The 17671-nt window shown below is 37.9% G+C and overlaps 1 protein-coding gene across 2 annotated transcripts in view; it reads right to left on the reverse strand.

Moving 5' to 3' along the window:
* Window positions 1-746: 746 nt before the first annotated feature.
* Window positions 747-17671, reverse strand: part of NALCN (sodium leak channel, non-selective) — a 413720-nt gene continuing 396795 nt past the window's right edge. For both annotated transcript variants that reach the window (XM_090258917.1, XM_090258918.1), the window contains 9 exons: window positions 17343-17491; window positions 16381-16474; window positions 14635-14767; window positions 13857-13972; window positions 11750-11907; window positions 8994-9144; window positions 7525-7674; window positions 5169-5286; window positions 747-2230 (listed from right to left, as the gene is read on the reverse strand). In XM_090258917.1, the coding sequence (XP_090115043.1) occupies window positions 2037-2230; window positions 5169-5286; window positions 7525-7674; window positions 8994-9144; window positions 11750-11907; window positions 13857-13972; window positions 14635-14767; window positions 16381-16474; window positions 17343-17491 (1263 nt within the window). In that variant the 3' untranslated portion in view covers window positions 747-2036. The remainder of the gene's footprint in view (window positions 2231-5168; window positions 5287-7524; window positions 7675-8993; window positions 9145-11749; window positions 11908-13856; window positions 13973-14634; window positions 14768-16380; window positions 16475-17342; window positions 17492-17671) is intronic.

The following is a 17671-nucleotide window of genomic DNA, read 5'->3' on the forward strand; positions in this document are numbered from 1 at the left end:
TAGCATGATAACAGGACTAGTAACAGTTTCTGGGAACATTGTGGCCAGAGTTTTTCCATCTGCATAACTGGACTGTTTATACATTTATGAAAAATTAAAGAGAGGGTAGCAGTTGTTTTCTTGGCTTGCTGTCTGCTCTACTAACTTCAGGAAAACAATGGAGATGAGTCCCACCGGAATTGTTTGGCTGTTTCACTTAGCTGAAAATGTAGGGTGCTATGGCTTTAAATGCATTGCTATCCTGCCCCTTGCTTCACTGTAGAATGAAAAACAGTGATGTTCTGCTGACTATCAATTACAGACGTTTTAGGAAGGGCTCAGCAGTTTTGTGAGAATAAAACTCTGCTACTCAAGTGTAATGAGCAAAAAGGAAAAAAAAAGTGGTTTGCATGCACTAGTAAAGACCCATGCTCTGGCAGTGTAAGATCCTGTTCTGCTTTGTTATGGGTTTGGAATGTATAGGGGACAAACATGAAAGGAACATGCTGGCTTAGGAGCTGAGTCAAAGTGAATATCAGGGATAGAGCTTTTGCCAACTAATTATAGATAGAATATTCAAATACAGAGTTTGCAAAGAGCCAGCCATCTAGTGGCCCTAACCACAAGTCCTCTCCCTACCTGCACAAGAAATGGTTTAGAAATGATAAACTCAGAGTGAATTCTTTTACAAAGTCAATACTTATTTCATTTTAGTATGTACAAAAAGTAAGCTCCAAATGAACATAAAACCAAATAAAATCCTTTCAGCTACACCAACTTTAATTGCCCATTATCTTATAATCATAATTAATCATATAAACAATACACTATCACCACAATGTTATAATTGTTATACAGAATGTGATATTTGGCTAATTTAAGAATGTTATACAGAGAAAAAAGATCATAAAGCAACTAAGATACTGAGATAATCACTCCATTAAAAGAAATAATCTAAACAGTAAATCTTCAAGAAGAAATAATGTAGTTAAAGGCCCAAACACACTTCTAGGTTGACTCAGCATAAGTGTACCAACAGTACTTTGTAATCACTTTGCATTTTAATTTTCTCATAGAAGACAAACGCAGTTGGGTTTTGGGATATGTTAACTGAGTTCAGAGCAAGGTTTTGCAGAGTACCATTATTTCCATAGGAGATTCTGGTAGCTGAGGAGTCATTTGGAAATAAAGACAGTGATGGTGTGTTGGGGTCAACTCATAATGTCTTTGCTGATTTATGGCAAAATAGACATACGTTAGGTAAAAAATAAAGCCAATGCAAAAAATTTTTGAATAAACTGAATTGTTTTATTCTTGTTGCTAAACTCAATTATTAAAATACTTTTTAAGAAATTCAACATCTTTACATAACTATGTCTCTCAAATGATTTCCATAAGGCTTGTTTTAAATCATTTAACTCCTTGAGTCCATTTCTTTGCCTGGTACCTGCACACAATTCTCTTGGAAGCAGGTATCAATTTCATTAGTGACTGAGGACAGAAATTTACTTGTTCTAATCTCTAAATATCTTGTGTATATTTAAAAAAATAACATGAGAAAAAGAATAAACTTTCTAAAATTGAGACTCTGTAGTTTGTAAAATTATCATTTTAATATGATCTCGGTGCTGACCTTTTCAGATCAATTGTAAATAATAAATTCTTCCAAGAGAAATATTTCTAGTGAAATTGAGAAAAATGGAAACTAAATCTCTAGCTCTTGTACCATACATATTAGCCACTTTGGGATTAGCACTCTTTTAGGGGTCGTAATAATACATAAGAGCACATATGAGTATATATACCTCAGTTTACATAGACAGAATACATGGAATTTTTTAACAATCTATATCTGATGTTGGTATAGTTTCTAATATTACTAATACTGCCATTATGCACATTTTCTTGAATACATGGTAATACCAGTTTTTATGACTTCCTATGGAGGACAAATTGGAATTCAACTGTGTATCAGTTATGAATTGCTGACTGGACAATGGAGGAAAATATTTTAAAATAGTTTTCACCATTAAATTAACATCTGCATTGATTTCCACCTAAATATCCAGAAGGTCATCTCCACTTTCGTCGCTCTCCACAGTCAGCTGCCGTGTCCACCACTTCTTAACTTCAGAACCACAGGAGGTTGCATCAGTCATGGGGTTGATTTTGCACACGACAGATTTCATTGTTGTCCGCCCTCCAAACCGTAAGTTGACTGAAGACACTGAGTGACTTATTGGTTTTGGTGCTGAGGAATTAACAAAAGTCCTATCAGCAACATGGTGTTTTACTCTCTTGCAAGTCATTCCTGAAAAATCATGGCATTCCCATATAGTGCTTTTGGTGAATAAGTCCTATCCACAGATGTTAAGTATGAAACTCTTTCAGCACTTGATTCTTTATATTCATAATATACTTTAAAATTATGTTCATGGACAACTAATAATACCATTTGAAAAAAGGCAGCTTGCCTCTTGCACTTTGAGATAATTAGAAAAACTAAAAAAAAAAAAAAAAAAAAAAACCGCCAGTAATTCCAGTTTGGACAATTACGTGCCACAAAAATATGTGTGAGTCAGTGCTCAATAGTATTACACATATGAAGAAAAGAAAAAAAAAAAACAAAGGAAAAAGAAGGACAGTATAACTGATAATGAGGGGAGAAGGAATGCAGAAAGTATGGAAATAATGATGTGGGTAAATACTTTTTTATTTTTTGTAAAAATAAATTGAAGTATAGCAGTGAAAAAATAATGATTTGGGGATATATTTAGAATTTTCTCAGAGCATTCACCTTTCCAATCCATGAATCTGACAAAAAAAGTGTGTATGAAGACTCATGGCTTTGGGATTCCACCGTCAGGGTTTTAGATCCCATTTCTGTGACCCGTGGATATAACCTATGGGAAGTTCATGTCTCAAAATCCACTTCCTCGATTGTAAGATGAAGGGAATGCAAGTTTCCTCACTGGACTATTGTGAGAATTAAAGTAGATTAAATGAGATGACCTAAGAAAAATGCATAGCAAAACTACGATATGATCCAGCATTCCCACTTTTGTGTATATGTATTTGAAGGAAATAAAATAAACATCTTGAAGAGATATCTACACTCCTATCTTTATTGCAATGTTACAAAAGTTAAGATATGGAAACAACCTAAGTGTCCTTCAGTGGAAGAATGGTTAAAGAAATTGTGATATATATATATATATATATACCAACATACATACACCCACAACAAAATGTTATTCAACCTTAAGAAGGAAATCCTGCACTTTGTAACAACATATGTGATTATGAAGGACATTATGCTAAGTAAAATTAGTCAGATACAGAAAGAAAAATACTATATGATCTCACTTATATGTGCAATCCAAAAAATGTCAAAATTCACAAAAGCAGAGAGTAGAATGATGGTTGGCAGATGTGGAAAATGAGGGAATGGTCGAAGAGTACAAAATTGCAATTATGTAAAATGAATTAAGTTTAGCATGGTGATCATAAGTTAATAAGACTGTAATGTATACTTGAAATATGCTGATAGAGTATATCTTAAGTGTTCTTACCACACACAAAAAAGTGGTTACTATGTGAGCTGATGCTTCTATGTTGACTTCAGTAATCTTTTCACAATGTATATGATAATCAAAACATCACATTGTACACTTTAAATATATACTTTTTAAATAAAAAGTAAAATAAAAGGAGAAAAGAGAAAAAAAGAATAAAGGAGAAAAAATAAAATGCATAGCATAGCACCTGGTACATTGCTGGTGCCCCCTTAAAATGCTCTTTTTCTTGCCCTTTGCCTCTTCAAACTCAACATATCCCCAATAGCATGTTTCTTTAGTTTATCACCATTTCTGACATTGGGGCCACTTAAGCTTGGGTCATTGGAGATACTTTTGACAGCATACTTAAAAATGAAAAATCTATTTAAGTGAATATCAAGGACTGAATTTTTTCTGGGTCATCTCTCCTACTTGTCCCTCTAATGCCTGGACAACTGCCACCAGCTTTGGTCATGTCACCTCATGCCCTGACTACTGTATCATTCTCTGGCTTCTAACCCTGCCTCCAGGCTCAGCAGTAGAAAATTTACTCTCTATTCTGCTTCAAAGTGACTCTTCCTAAAGCACAAATTCCAAATGCTATGTCTTGTTCAGAAACCTTTATGGGTTCCTAATAGCCTACAAGATGAAGCTGAAACCACTCAGCCTATAATTTAAAGATTTTCATAGCCTGGCCCCCACCAGCTACTCAGTCTTGTTTCTCATCATTCTAGCTTTGTTTTACAAAGCAGAAACTAGGTTCTCTCTGATCCCTAAATAATAAATTTCTGGATATGAAATAAGATATTTTCCTTTCTAGTGTTATGATCTACTGAACAGCTTTTACCCTCAAAATCTAAGTTATACTTTCTTCTGCATTGTAGAACAGAAGAGTTTGCAACATCTTCCACCTTCTCACTTGGATCAGGCTGAAGAAGGGGCACTAAAGAGAATTAGGAAGCCCCTATTTTATTGTGGACTCAGTTATTTACAGAGAAAACCCTGCATGAAGGGTTGGGGACTGTGCAGATCATTGCTCGCTCTCCACTCTTGAGTGTCCTTAATGGGATTGTAATGGCTTTCCAAAAACCCACGTTCCCCTGTAAAAAAATTCTCTCACTGAATGTGGAAAAGAATAGAATTGTGAGGATTAAGCGAGGGAACATACTCAATGCACTTATAATACTAACTGGCATACAGTAAGTAATGTAGCACTAATATATCATATATCATATCATATTATATGAGTTTTGTTACTTCTTTGAGAACTGTGGCATTTTCTAAATGATGCATCTGCTCACTTCCTTAGATTAAATAAATTTTGCCTATGTTTGAGAATGCCTTGAATGCAACCAAAAATCTTTTCCTCCTTTCTTTTTTAGATCTTGGCTATAATATCTCACTTTTAAATAAGTACTGCCTTCTAACCATGGTAACTGAAAATGAGGGCCCAAAGAGTTCTATTAAGAGAAGTTATTTTGAGGAAAATGTTTTTGATAAAGAGATATATTTTTATGCCTATAAATAACTTAAGATGCAGATCTATATTTTGAAATCTAAGAGCCCAAGCACATAGAGTGTCAATACCTTTAAAATGCCTCAATCAATGGAGAAAGGGCATGATATACATACCAGAGGGCAGACGCCATTGTCCGAATTTCCTTTGGGGTTTCCCTGCATCCGCTGCATCCTGCCGACTCCCTCCTCTGTCAGACAAAGTGGGGCTCAGAAGCTGCTGCTGGCTGCTTGTCTGCATGGGGAAGAAGAAAGCAGTTATTTTCTTAACGCTGTGCTCTCCTGCTTCTTTCTGCACTGGATAGACCTCCATTTTATTTTAAGAAAGGAAGAAAACATGCTTATCAATAGACAGGTAAAAAAGTTGTAGTACATTTACACAATAAAATTCTACGTGGCCATAAAAAAGAATAAAATCTTAACTTTTGCAACAGCATGAATGGACTAGAGGGTATTATGCTATATGAACTAAGTCAGAGAAAGAATGACAAATATGATATAATTTCACTTATATGTGGTATTGAAAGAACAAAATAAACAAAATAGCAACAGACTCATAGATACAGAGAACAGACTGATGGTTGCCAGAAGGGAGGAGGTACGGGGGGCATGGGTAAAAAAGGTGAAGGAATTAAGAAGTACAAATTGGTAGTTACAAAATAGTCACCAGGATGTAAAGTACAGCATAGGAGATATAGTCAGTAATATAGTACTAACTATGCATGGTGCCAGGTGGGTACTTGAAATATTGGGGAACAACTCTGTAAAGTCATGACTGTCTAACCACTATGCTGTACATCTGAAACGAATACAGAAAAATATTGACTGTAAAATTTAATTGAAAAAAAGAAAGGAAGAAAACATGACAGGAAACAAGTGGGGAAAAATATGGATGCATCATGTCCACAATGGGGAAAGGAAAAGTGATAATGGGTAAAAAAGCTGAGGAAAGTGAGAGTCACCACTGCACTTGGTGAAGCAAGGAGGCCCAACTCTCTAGTGTCTTTTCTTTGGCACCCCTCCAGGAATCCTCCACCCCCATGGCCACATTCCCTCCACACCTGGTAGCCATTAACTAGACCAAGGATGGTGGCATTCAGGAAGGAAGTGGGGGCAGGGACTGCCTGGTTTGCAGAAAGCACACTCTTGCCAACCTGGAGCTCAGTGCCTAGACATTCAGGAAGAAAATTCTCCACAAAGCTGTGATGGGCCCTGGAGGAAATTGAAACTTACATCAATTAAGACTAAAGCCAAAGAAAAATGCTGAGACTCTTCACACACTTGACCCATTCTCTGGTTCTCCGTCACTCTCCCCTTTCTTATCAGCACCTACCTTGGCCTTCACATTGCTTCAGTATCCCCGCTTGGTGTTTTGGGTAGTCTTGTTTTGTTTTTTTTTTTAAACCTAAATCCAGAGAACTCTGCAACCATCACAATCCCTGGATAATCAGCCCCGTTTGACTATCTGATATTAGCCCCACACATTGAGGAACTGCAGCCATCCTCAGAGCACATAGGTGGCAGGGCCACTGCAGAAGCCTCTCAGTCCCGCTTTGTTGACTGCCTCCTGAACAAGTCCCTGTAATCGGTGGCAGATGATTCCTACAGGCTGGGGAGCCAACAACATGAAATCCACTCAAATCTTGGCTATAAAGAAGAGGGCTGCTTGGAGCATCCCACTGGGCCATGAAGCCTAAGGCTTCAGTATTTATTGTTGGCCCCTGACTGTGTCACTATACAGCAGGAAGCCTAATGCTGCCCAGGGACTCATCTCCACCCAATCCATAAATGCATCCTCAAAAAGGGCAGGACCTCCAGTCAGCTGCTTCTCACAGTACAAAGCTCTCCTGACACTGGTGACTCTGTTTTTTATTTTACTTTATTTTTTATGGACATGTAGATTGAGTTTGGAAATGAAAATATGCTGTGTCCTACAAAATAGAAAACCCTCAAGTTAATTGTCCCCAAATTCCATATACTCTTCTCATGCCCAACTGTGGAAGAACAAATCCTCGACGAGTTTATTTTAGGAGGTTGAAGGCCAATTTCAAACATTCACTGATTTTACTGCAAGTTTCTATGACTTGATAGGAGAAAATATTTAGGGCAGAGCTTCAGGCAAACTATGTCTCCTAAGTCATGTAATATTGCCACTCAAATTAAGCCCTCACGGTGGTGATGTTAACTCTTTAGAAAAAAAAAATCAACAGAATTATTAAATCTAGGGCATTAACATAATTTTAGTAGCCATACAAATTAGAATCTTTTGAAATAATTCAGGGATAGCAAAGATACATATATAATCTGGATCATCATGTTCCAATTGTTTTTTAACGTAAAAACTTCCTGTTAGATATATTGTTACCTTGTTTGAATTGGCTATATGAACACCATACTTTTACTTTAAAAAACCTTTACTTAAAAAAAAAAATGCACAGAATATCCCTGAATGAAGGACACCTCATATCCATACCTCAGGTTGCATATTATTATCCTGACTGTTGGTGTTCATGTCTTCACTGGGCTGGGTGGTCTCAATACTGGGGGGATTCAGAAACCGGCTCAGTTCCTGTTGCTGGCTCTCTCTCAGGCTGTGGATGATGCTGCATGACTGCTGCTGTTTCTATGGAAATATGATTGTTCTTTCAGGAATGGAAAAATCAGGCTGACACCCCCCTGCCTCTATCAGTCAAATCTATTTTCTTCTCTCTTCTCCAAAGACCTTGTAAGGCTTGGTGACCTCTTAGGAACTTTCAAATAAGGGCCTTTAACTAATTTCCCTGATAACTATCAGACTACTAAAAGGCTTGGAGACCTACATTGCTTACTCTTTCCATTTTCATTTACATGACAATTGGAGTAATGTTCATTGACAGTAGCTTGTATTTTATTTAAAATAGAATTTTAAAATCACTAATGTTGTTGGAGGTCTGTTTTTTTCCCCCTTCATATTTTATTCTATGCTCATTAAGCCAATGTGGATCACTGGGTTCTTCTAAGTTTTAAGAGGCAGAGAGCCTTGGGTGGAAAAGTGAAACCCTTAGTCTCATTACGGCTCTGGACTCAAGCAGGGTGGTCCAGCAGGCCATCTGCCTTGGCACACACTGGGGCCATGGCAGTCTGGTGGTGGGCCAGCACTCTCTGAGCCCTCTCAGTGTCCCTGGAAGGCAGGTTCTATCACTGGAACTAGCAGAGCTATGGTGGGCCAGCTGTGACAGATGCCTGGCTATAAGAGATTGGAGTGTTTTGTTTCTCTGGGGCCCTTTTCTTGTCCAATGGAAAGATATGTTTCTGTAGTTGATGGGCTGAGAAACAGGATTGTAAAATTCTGTTATGTAGAAAAGTTTAGTGATTAATTTGATTTTTCCCCATGTATAAAGCATAAGTCAAAAGCATTAATATATTAATTGCCCATTGTAAACAGTGTATGCAAATACAGTAAATGTTCATTGATTTATGAGTTGGAGAATCTCACAGATTTATAGCTCAAGAAACAGCAAACAGATCATTCAACTCCCACAAAAGGTGGTGTTTAACTAAAGACCACACAAAATTATCAACAAGATGCTGGAATTTTTAGGAACAATTTAAAAGTAGTTCTGTAAATTCAGTTACCAGTCAATATGTACAGATTTCTGGCAGTTTAAACAGCTGAGTTTAATAAATGGACAACATAAATAATTTAATATCAATAAATTGCTTCGTAAACATTCACATTGTATTATAAAATGTGATTTAATAGAAACTTCTTACGGATTCTGCTCAAGAGGGTACAGCTGAATTTGGAATAGAGTTAACATTTGTCTCAACATCTGATCATCATAAGTAGATGAAGTTGATATAGTTGAAGAGATATAAGACTAATCACAGAAGTAGCTAATCCCCTTGTTCATGAAGCTCTTGAGGAGGAAATAAAATCCCAGATGCTTCTGGTCCACTCACAGCTCTGATGCGCTTTAAGCACTTTTTCAGCCACATGCGAATGGTCTGCTTGGCCACTTCCTCCTCGATTGTGTACTCCAGCTGTTCTCTGGCAAGCAGCTCCTCCAACTGCAAACTCTTTCGGATATCAACCGACCGGTAGGAGAGCATGCTAGTGGGGGAAATTAATACCCATTGCAGCTCTGACTTACCTGGGATTTAATTCCTTAGAGATCTCAAAATCCAGAGAGGACATAATTCAATTCAACCAAGGTAGCATTCTGATGCCACCTCAACTAACTAGATGGCTTGGGCTAGTTATGTCACCTCACTGTCTCTTTTCTTTCATCTGTAAAATGGGATGGTCATGGTACCTATTTTATTAAATGCTTAAGTGTGTTGATATTTGTGAGATGCTTATAACAATAGTGCCATATAAATGTTTGTAAAACAAAAGATCAAGGCTACGCCCTGTTAATCAGCTGCTTAAGACTCTGGAACTTTCCCTGTAGAGGGAAAACTGCTCTTTCTATACTTTCTTCACATTGAGCTCCAGTTTGTGATGGTAAACATACTTGGCTGTGGTTCATGCATCCCCCTCCCCACCTCCACTTGCCTCCCAATTTATCTCATCTGCCCTCCTGGATATTCCTCATTAATTTTGATGGATGCAAAGTCAGGGTGAAACATTCGCTTCTATTCAGCTCTTGGCACAGTAGACCCTGGCAAATGAAACCAACACAGCTAATGTGTTGCATGGGGGCTCCTGGGCAATAAGGCAACTAGTGTTCAGGCTGAGGGATCCACAGCCAAAGGAGGATGTAGCGTCCTCCTGCTGGCTGCCTGGTGCTCTCTGATACGGCTGCATGATTCATTATTGCTCTGTCCTTCTTGGCCCAGAGGGGACCTCAGTTCCCTCTCCCTAACCCTGTGGTTCTCAACCTTCCTAATGCCGCAACCCTTTAACACAGTTCTTCATGTTGTGGTGACCCCCCAACCATAACTAAAGCATAGCGATTAATCACAAAAACAAGATGTAATTATATATGTGTTTTCCAATGGTCTTAGGCAACCCCTGTGAGAGGGTCATTCAACCCCCAAAGGGTTCGCGACCCACAGGTTGAGAACTGCTGCCCTAGCCCCAATCACAGCATGGAGGCACTTGAGAGCCTGCTCCCCTTGAAGTACTGGTACAATGACCTCTTCTTTGCTAAGGTTTTCTCCCATGGAGGAGAAAAGTACATTTCTCTTTTTTTCTTCCCTCCCTCATTAAGAATCTCATCACTGCTGAACTTTTTTCATCATACACGGGGCTAGAGGGATAAGAAAGGGCCAATGATGTTATCATTGACTTAGCCTTGGTTTATGTTATCTGATGTGTCACTGAGTTCCAAAGAGGTTGAATATTAATTATTAATGACAGTGGTATGTCTCTGTGCCTCATTTTCAGCTACTAGAAGAAAAGACTAAGTGATATTCTGAGAGAGTTGTCATCCTTTGCTATTCACCTGTGTTTTTTTGCCCCATCATTTTCTGTCTTTTTGCTTATTCTTGGATGAAGTAAATAGAGGGGAAGTAAAGTTGAGACCTTGAGAGAACTCCCCCAGATTCTTCCTGCTCTGACATTTTTTCAAGTTCCAATCATAAGTATATTTCCGTATACATGAATGCTGCTGACATTTGTGACATAATACCTACCATTTAACTTGTGCAGGTTTCTGACCCAGCTCTCATCTTAGCTGGACCTACTTGATCCCCATAACTACCACTTACAGGAACCTGACTTCTGACATATACATAGAAGATGGCTTCACTCACATGTTAAGATATTAGTAACTGACAGGAATTCATGGCTCACCAGTGTCCCTGCTGCTTGCTCAATACCTGATTTAAAGACACAGCCAGGCTGGCAAGTGGGTTTTGTTGCCTGGAAGGGAGTGACACATAGAAGGTTTTCATAATCTGATCAGGAAGAGTGCAGAGCTGGGGACCCAATTATCTTGTATGTAATTGTTCTAATATGGAGAACACTATGTGAAGATGAAGGTAGAGATTGGGGTGATGCTTTTACAAGCTAAGGAATGCCAAAGATCACTCACAAATTCCCAAAAGTCAAGGTAGAGGAATAGAACAGATTGTCCCTCATGACCTCAGAAGAAACCAACCCTTTCTGACACCTTAATCTCAAATTTTCAGCCTCCAGAACTGTGAGACAATAGATTTGTTGCTTAAACCACTCATTGTGTGGTATATTCTGTTCCAGATGTCATAGCAAACTAATATAGACCTCTTGGGCCTCTGTTTGCCTTTTGTCCTATCTGGGTACTCATCACATGTCTGGAAAATGTGGTTTGTCAACTAACTGAAGGAAACCATTGCAGAGTAACCCAGGCAAATTCTTATCAGACCCACCCATGAAAAGATCTGAATTTTAGCTCCAGCCTCCTGAAGAGGCTGAATAACTGTGAGCAAATAATTCCTGGACCAGTTCCTTCCCTGAAAAATGAAGGGTGGGCCCTAGCTCCTCGAGGTCCCTGAACTCCTCCGCTTCAGGAGCTCCCATCCAGTAAGGAACACTTCTGGGGAGATCAGGCCACTACTTCCCTCCCCTCCCATGTGAGGCACTTACTTGAACACAGTCATTCAATTTCAATGAGAAAGGCCACTTCAAGCTTGAAAAGTGTGACCTTGTGTTATAACCATAGTAGATGTGGCATTTTAGGTTATGAACTCTGTTCAGCTCTGTAACACAGAGTTGTGAAACACCCCCCTCGTACCTTAGGACATCATGGAAAGTGACATCCCCACCATTATGCAGCCTCTCCATTTCATAGCACATATGCTTGAAAAGAAGTTTGTCCTTGTCCAGGTCCACCTCCAGCCGTCCCCGCAGCAGTCGCAGGAGGAACTTCACACGGAAAGTTGGAATCACCCCCTGGTGGCAGAGCAGTCATCATTAAGCCATAATGATTTGTTTGGGGTTCTGTTTTCATACCATAAAAACCTGGAGCAATTTCTCAAAAGATGGCAAATCAGGCACTGAATGGCAAGGAAATTTTTTGTCTCTCTGGAGGCTGGGTTGGGGTACATGTGCTAGGAAGAGTGAGAGATAAAAGCTGAGCACTTTTAAGGCATATAATTGTCCAATCACTCTGTGGTACACTGAAACATAATACGGCATATCCACTGTAATTAAAAAACACATTTAAAAAATAAAATAAAATAAATAAAAAAGAAAAGCTAAGCACATAAAGTTTCTGCTGGTGTGTCCCTGGTTCTGTGGGATTTCACAACCATGCAGTGTTAGGAGCCCAGGAAGGTAGAAAGCTCTCTCTCTGCCTGTCCTGACCCTGACACTTGCTTCACTAGGCTTTTCTTTCCATTGCCTGTTCCACTGACTCAGCCTCTGCTCATGTGTTTCTCCAACACACATGCTGAGTGGGTCAGTAATGCATTAGCACAAAAAAATGAAACATACACATTGTACGTGATCCTCTTCTCACTTAGTCTGGATACAAGGAAGTTATAAACACTTATTGTAAGTTGTTCTTCTTATGGAATGATCACTCCTTTTCAGTTCTTCTCCATTATCAGAACAATTACATAGGAGAGAATTGGTTCCCCAGCTCTGCACTCTTCCTGATCAGATCTGAAAACCTTCTATGTGTCACTCCCTTCCAGGCAACAAAACCCACTGTGCCAGCCTGGTTGTGTCTTTAAATTAGGCATTGGGCAAGCAGCAGGAACACTGGCAAGCTATGAATTCCTGTCAGTTACTAATATCTTAATACATGAGTGGAGGTGCCATCTTCTATGTGTATGTCAGAAGAAAGGTTCATGTAGGTAGCAGTCATGAAGATCAGGTGGGTCTAGCTAAGATGAGAGCTGGGTCAGACACCTGTACATGCAGGTCACTTTCTTGAAAGAAAACCCCTGAAACTGGTGTCTGGATGAAGTGGGACTTACCAAGGAAAGAGCAAGCAAAGGGAGTTAAGAAAGCCATAGATGGTTGTACAGGCCTCAGCTCTAGACCAGAACACTCCATTTACTTAGCTTGTTCTGGTCCCTTGGTATTTGTGTACCTAGTCAACTCTTCTTAAAACTATTTTCAGATTGTCTCCCAAATTGTCCCATGGCTTAACTTTCCTAATTTTTTAGATATTGGATCAAGTAGCGCCTCCCCAGACAGGCATTAATGACCACCCCTGCTAAAGTTGTCTGTCCCTGACTCCAACCACTCTCTACCATATTACCTTCTTCAAAATGTTTATAGACTTTTGAAGTGATAGTAATTATTATTTCACTTTAATTTTGTCCCCTGTATTAGAAGGCCTTTACATCTTTTTCATTGATACATCTCCAGTGCCTAGAACCATAGCTGAGTATTTGCTAGGCTAAAGAATGAGGGAGAGGAGGATGATGAAAAAGAAGCTGCTGCTGCTTTGACTAATTCTAGTAAATCTTGGGTAAGCTTCATGATAAAAGTGGTCTAATACTAAGTCCAAAATAATATAAGTAATAACTTTAAGAAATCGGTTAAATAACTCCTTTGTACTTGTAATCAGTATTGGCCTTTGACATTGAGGTGATCATGAATCTGTATTATAATTGTAGCTTTGGTAATTTGAACTTGTTTTTTCAGAGATCCCTTGATTTCCTCTCTTGCCACCTTCTGAAAGCCTGAAGAAGAAGACATATAAGGAAACTACTCTGTCCCTCTCCTGTCCTGGCATATTCTGCTGGATGGTCAATGACAGCTTTCTGCAATTCATCAATGGCGATTCAAAATTCAATGTATGTCAACTGCCAACAATAAAACCATGTTTGAGATGTAGTAGTAAATCTATTTTGGGTGTAGCATGAAACAACAACCTACTCGCCTACCTCTCGTTTATCATCCACCATATTCCATATGATTTGAAAGTGGCGAAGATCATTATAACTTAAAAGCTGGTCTTCTTCAGTGGAATAAAACAAGGAGAAATTTTCCACTATTATGGCTAAAAGAAAAAGAAAAATGGCAAAGATAGACAATTATGCTAACCTGTCAGTTTTTAGAAAATGTAGAACAACTATTGTAAATAATGAATTTTATCAGCTACACAATAAGCCAAAATTTTTAAGTGCTTTCAGTATGGCTTCCAAGTTGGCAAAGTTTACATTTGGACCAAACTATTTCTCTAGCTCCTGGCTTTCCAAAATGTGAGGATCATGGGCATAAATACACATTCTGTATATATAGATACCTATGCCAGCTGGCTTTCACTTGTAGTTGAGAGTTCCAGGGCAGTTTTTAAAGGTCAGATTGAGTTCTGTGTGGCCCCACAGCTGGGTGAACAACATGTATCTTTCAAAAACATAAATATAGCATTTTGGGACTATAAATGTAGTCCCCCAATATTTGTGCAACTCAACCCATGAAAACTCTTTCCAGATTAATAATCATAATAAACAGGACAACTCTTGAAATTGCAATCAACTGTCATTTATGTGCCTTGCAAAGAAAGGTCTTTTCAGCTTTTGGATGGAGAGGCAGCAATTTATATTAATGCCATGAAACACCCATCCTAAGCAATCCAGGATAATTACTTGAAAATTATACATAATTATCTAAGTACCCGAGTTTAAAGAGATTAAAAAAATATGCAATGAACATTCTTACCTACAAGTAGATTTAGCATGATGTAGGCAATGATGACATAAAATGAACAGAAATACATAAGTGCCCCGGCATAATTTCCGCAGTCTGTTGCCCAGTATGTAAATTCATCTGGAGTACAGAAGGGTGGCTGGACCTGTGGGGCAATGGGAGGGAGAGAAGAGAGTGACAGTAGAGAAGAATATGAATTTTTGTTAACTGACTGAGTTAATGAACATATTCCTAATCCATGTAACATATAATTAATTTCAAAGTAATCTCTCCAAAGCTACATACATTGGACACATCATCTGTGGCAAAAATAAAAAGAATACAAGAATATCGCATTTACCTATGCTTTTAGTCTTGTAGAATCTCAAGTTCACTGCCATTTTAGAAGTATAATGAAAATGGACTTGTTTCCTCTAAGAGATGCTCTGCAACGTCCACTAGCCCCAAACAATAACTTGTCATTGTGATGCAAATGGAAGAATGTCAAACAAAAGGGCATTTAAAAACTTTTCTCTAAGTTAAGTAATGGGATAAGATTTTAGGAGGATGTGTTATACACAGAAATTTCACATTCAAATTGTGCAAGGAGAAGCCAGTGATTCTTCTCATTTCCAGAGCATCATTGTGAGATGTTATAACATCCCTGACTCAATAAAATGCCAACACCTCTGAGAAACCTTCTAGTTTTTTTCAGCCAAAGAGATGAGATCTTTCTTCTACATTCCCATGGCATTCTGCTTGTTCTTTATTTGAGGTTTATTTAATTATGCCTTGTGTTATATTTGATTCACCCCCATTAATTCATACATAAAGTTCTTGAGTTCCTACTATGTGCTAGGTTTATGTCCAGTATTAGGGACAGACTGGGAAGCAAGACAAAGACCCTGGCCCTCCATGTTGCTGACAGTCTAGATTTGTGCAGTCCAACACTGTAGCCATTAACTACACGTGGCAATTTAAATTTAAATTTATGTTCATTAACATTAAATACAACTAAATGCAAATTTAAAATTCAGTTCTTTATTTTAACTGGTCATGTTTCAAGTGCTCAATAATCACATATGGGCAGTGGCTACTGATTGGACAGTACAGATAGCCATAACTGCAAAAATTTCTTTTGAGCAACATTGGCCTGGAGGGTAAGAAACAGATGAAATAAACTAATCAAGCTAATAATTTATTATAGTTGTGATACACACTACAAAAGAGAAATAAAGAGTGCTATATAAACATACAACTGGCAGTCTTAGAATAAGGAAGGATTGCTGAAGGAACTGATGTTTAAAGTGATACCTGGAGAATGATGAAAAAGTAGCCTAGAAAAGAGTGTATTGCTCAGAGCCCTTGATCTAAGCTCCTTGAGGATGTTTTAGAATCACTGAAGGCCTGGCACCCAGTGTGTGGCTCAATACAAATTAGGGGAATCAGTGAATATTTGTTGAATAAATTGAATTAAAGAAGTAGTAGAATTCCCTTTTTTGTACTTCACTACCAAAACACTGAAAATGAAAAGGAAAGAACAATGCCCATATAATGCATGTTTATTGAATGGAACTATAGTAGTTCAAGCTGAGTTCACTGGATACTCTGCTTGCATGTTTATACTGTAATGTAAAAGAAAGCAATTTTAAAGACCAGGATATGTGTTTTGTACACAAAGTCTTAATGCTAATAAGGGGGATACACTCAATGTTGCAAGGCCAAAGAGTTTCATCTGATTCTGAGCTGAGGTATTGTTAGCGATAAAGAGATATTTACCATACAGTCATGCATAATCTTGTTCCAGTCTTCACCTGTGACAATTCGGAACAGCACAGTAATAGCTTTGCCAGCTGAAGAGAAGTTTGCATGCCTAATTTAATGAAAAAAACAGAATGTGAATAATATAGTTGTCATGAAGTAGTAAGTTTTGTCACCACCAAAGCAGGTGGATTTTGGAGCAAATTTGGTTGCTAAGTAAACATTTCCAAAGGTTATACCCTCTTATTTGTTTATTGTCTATACTCGTCTTCAAGTTTAGCTGTCTTAATGACCCATACCTAGCATGGTGCCACCAATTTCTTGCCATTCATCTTGATTGACTGCAGGAGCAAGCTATGAAAATACAAAGTGATTTCTTCTTTCACATAGATTTTGTTATGAAAGATGGAACTGCCAAGTGTCAAGTCATCTCTGCAACTGAAATATCTATATACAATTTGTTGTCTAAGGACTTTTTAAAATTATGAGACACTTTTACAAAATTTAAGGTAATCTTTGAAAAATATTTTTATTTGATAATCATTGGGGGTTTTAACATCCCAGGTTTAACTAAAAATTTTTTAAAAAGGAAAAAAACCTCAATGCCATCTCAAAATTATTTAATTAAAAGTAATATATATATATATATATTTTTTTTTTTTTTCATTGTTTTGGCAGTGCATGAATAGAGAGAATGCTGGAATTCACCAGGATATCAGTAGTGGTTATTCCTGCATGGTAGTGGAATTATAGATTCTTTTTGTTTTGTTTTATTCCTGAACTTCTAAGATCTCTAAAGTAACATGTATACTGTTTTCAATTAGGAAAATGTTTTTTAAATTTTTGTTTGAATTTCCAACTGACTGCTTCTCCCTTCCCCTCTTTCTCTAATAGAGAAGAATCATTCAAGTGTTTATTCATGATATCATTATTAAAAATTTTGGCTTGATAAGTGAATGGAAAGATAAATACACACCAACCTGTTAATGTTCTCTCCATATTTCACAGTACCAAATAAAACAACTCCAGCAAAAGCATAACACAGCAGCAATAGAAACATTCCTACAATGATAAAGAAGCTTTTGTACATGCTGACTACCACCGTCAGGAGGAGCATCTTCAGTGTTACCTGTATGGAGATGGAGAGAGAGATGGAGAGAGAAACAGAGAGAGAATATGTTTATTCAATTCATTAAGCTGTGGAAAACATGGGAAGTAAATAACATTCAAGCAGGTTAGCACAAGAGTGACCCTCAGGATATCATTTTAAAATTGCTTCCTATTAGCTATTAAATCTGAATATTATTTA

This window comes from Furipterus horrens, unplaced genomic scaffold, assembly GCF_987537825.1.
Source record: "Furipterus horrens unplaced genomic scaffold, mFurHor1.1.pri manual_scaffold_12, whole genome shotgun sequence".
In the NCBI taxonomy this organism is placed as follows: domain Eukaryota; kingdom Metazoa; phylum Chordata; class Mammalia; order Chiroptera; family Furipteridae; genus Furipterus; species Furipterus horrens.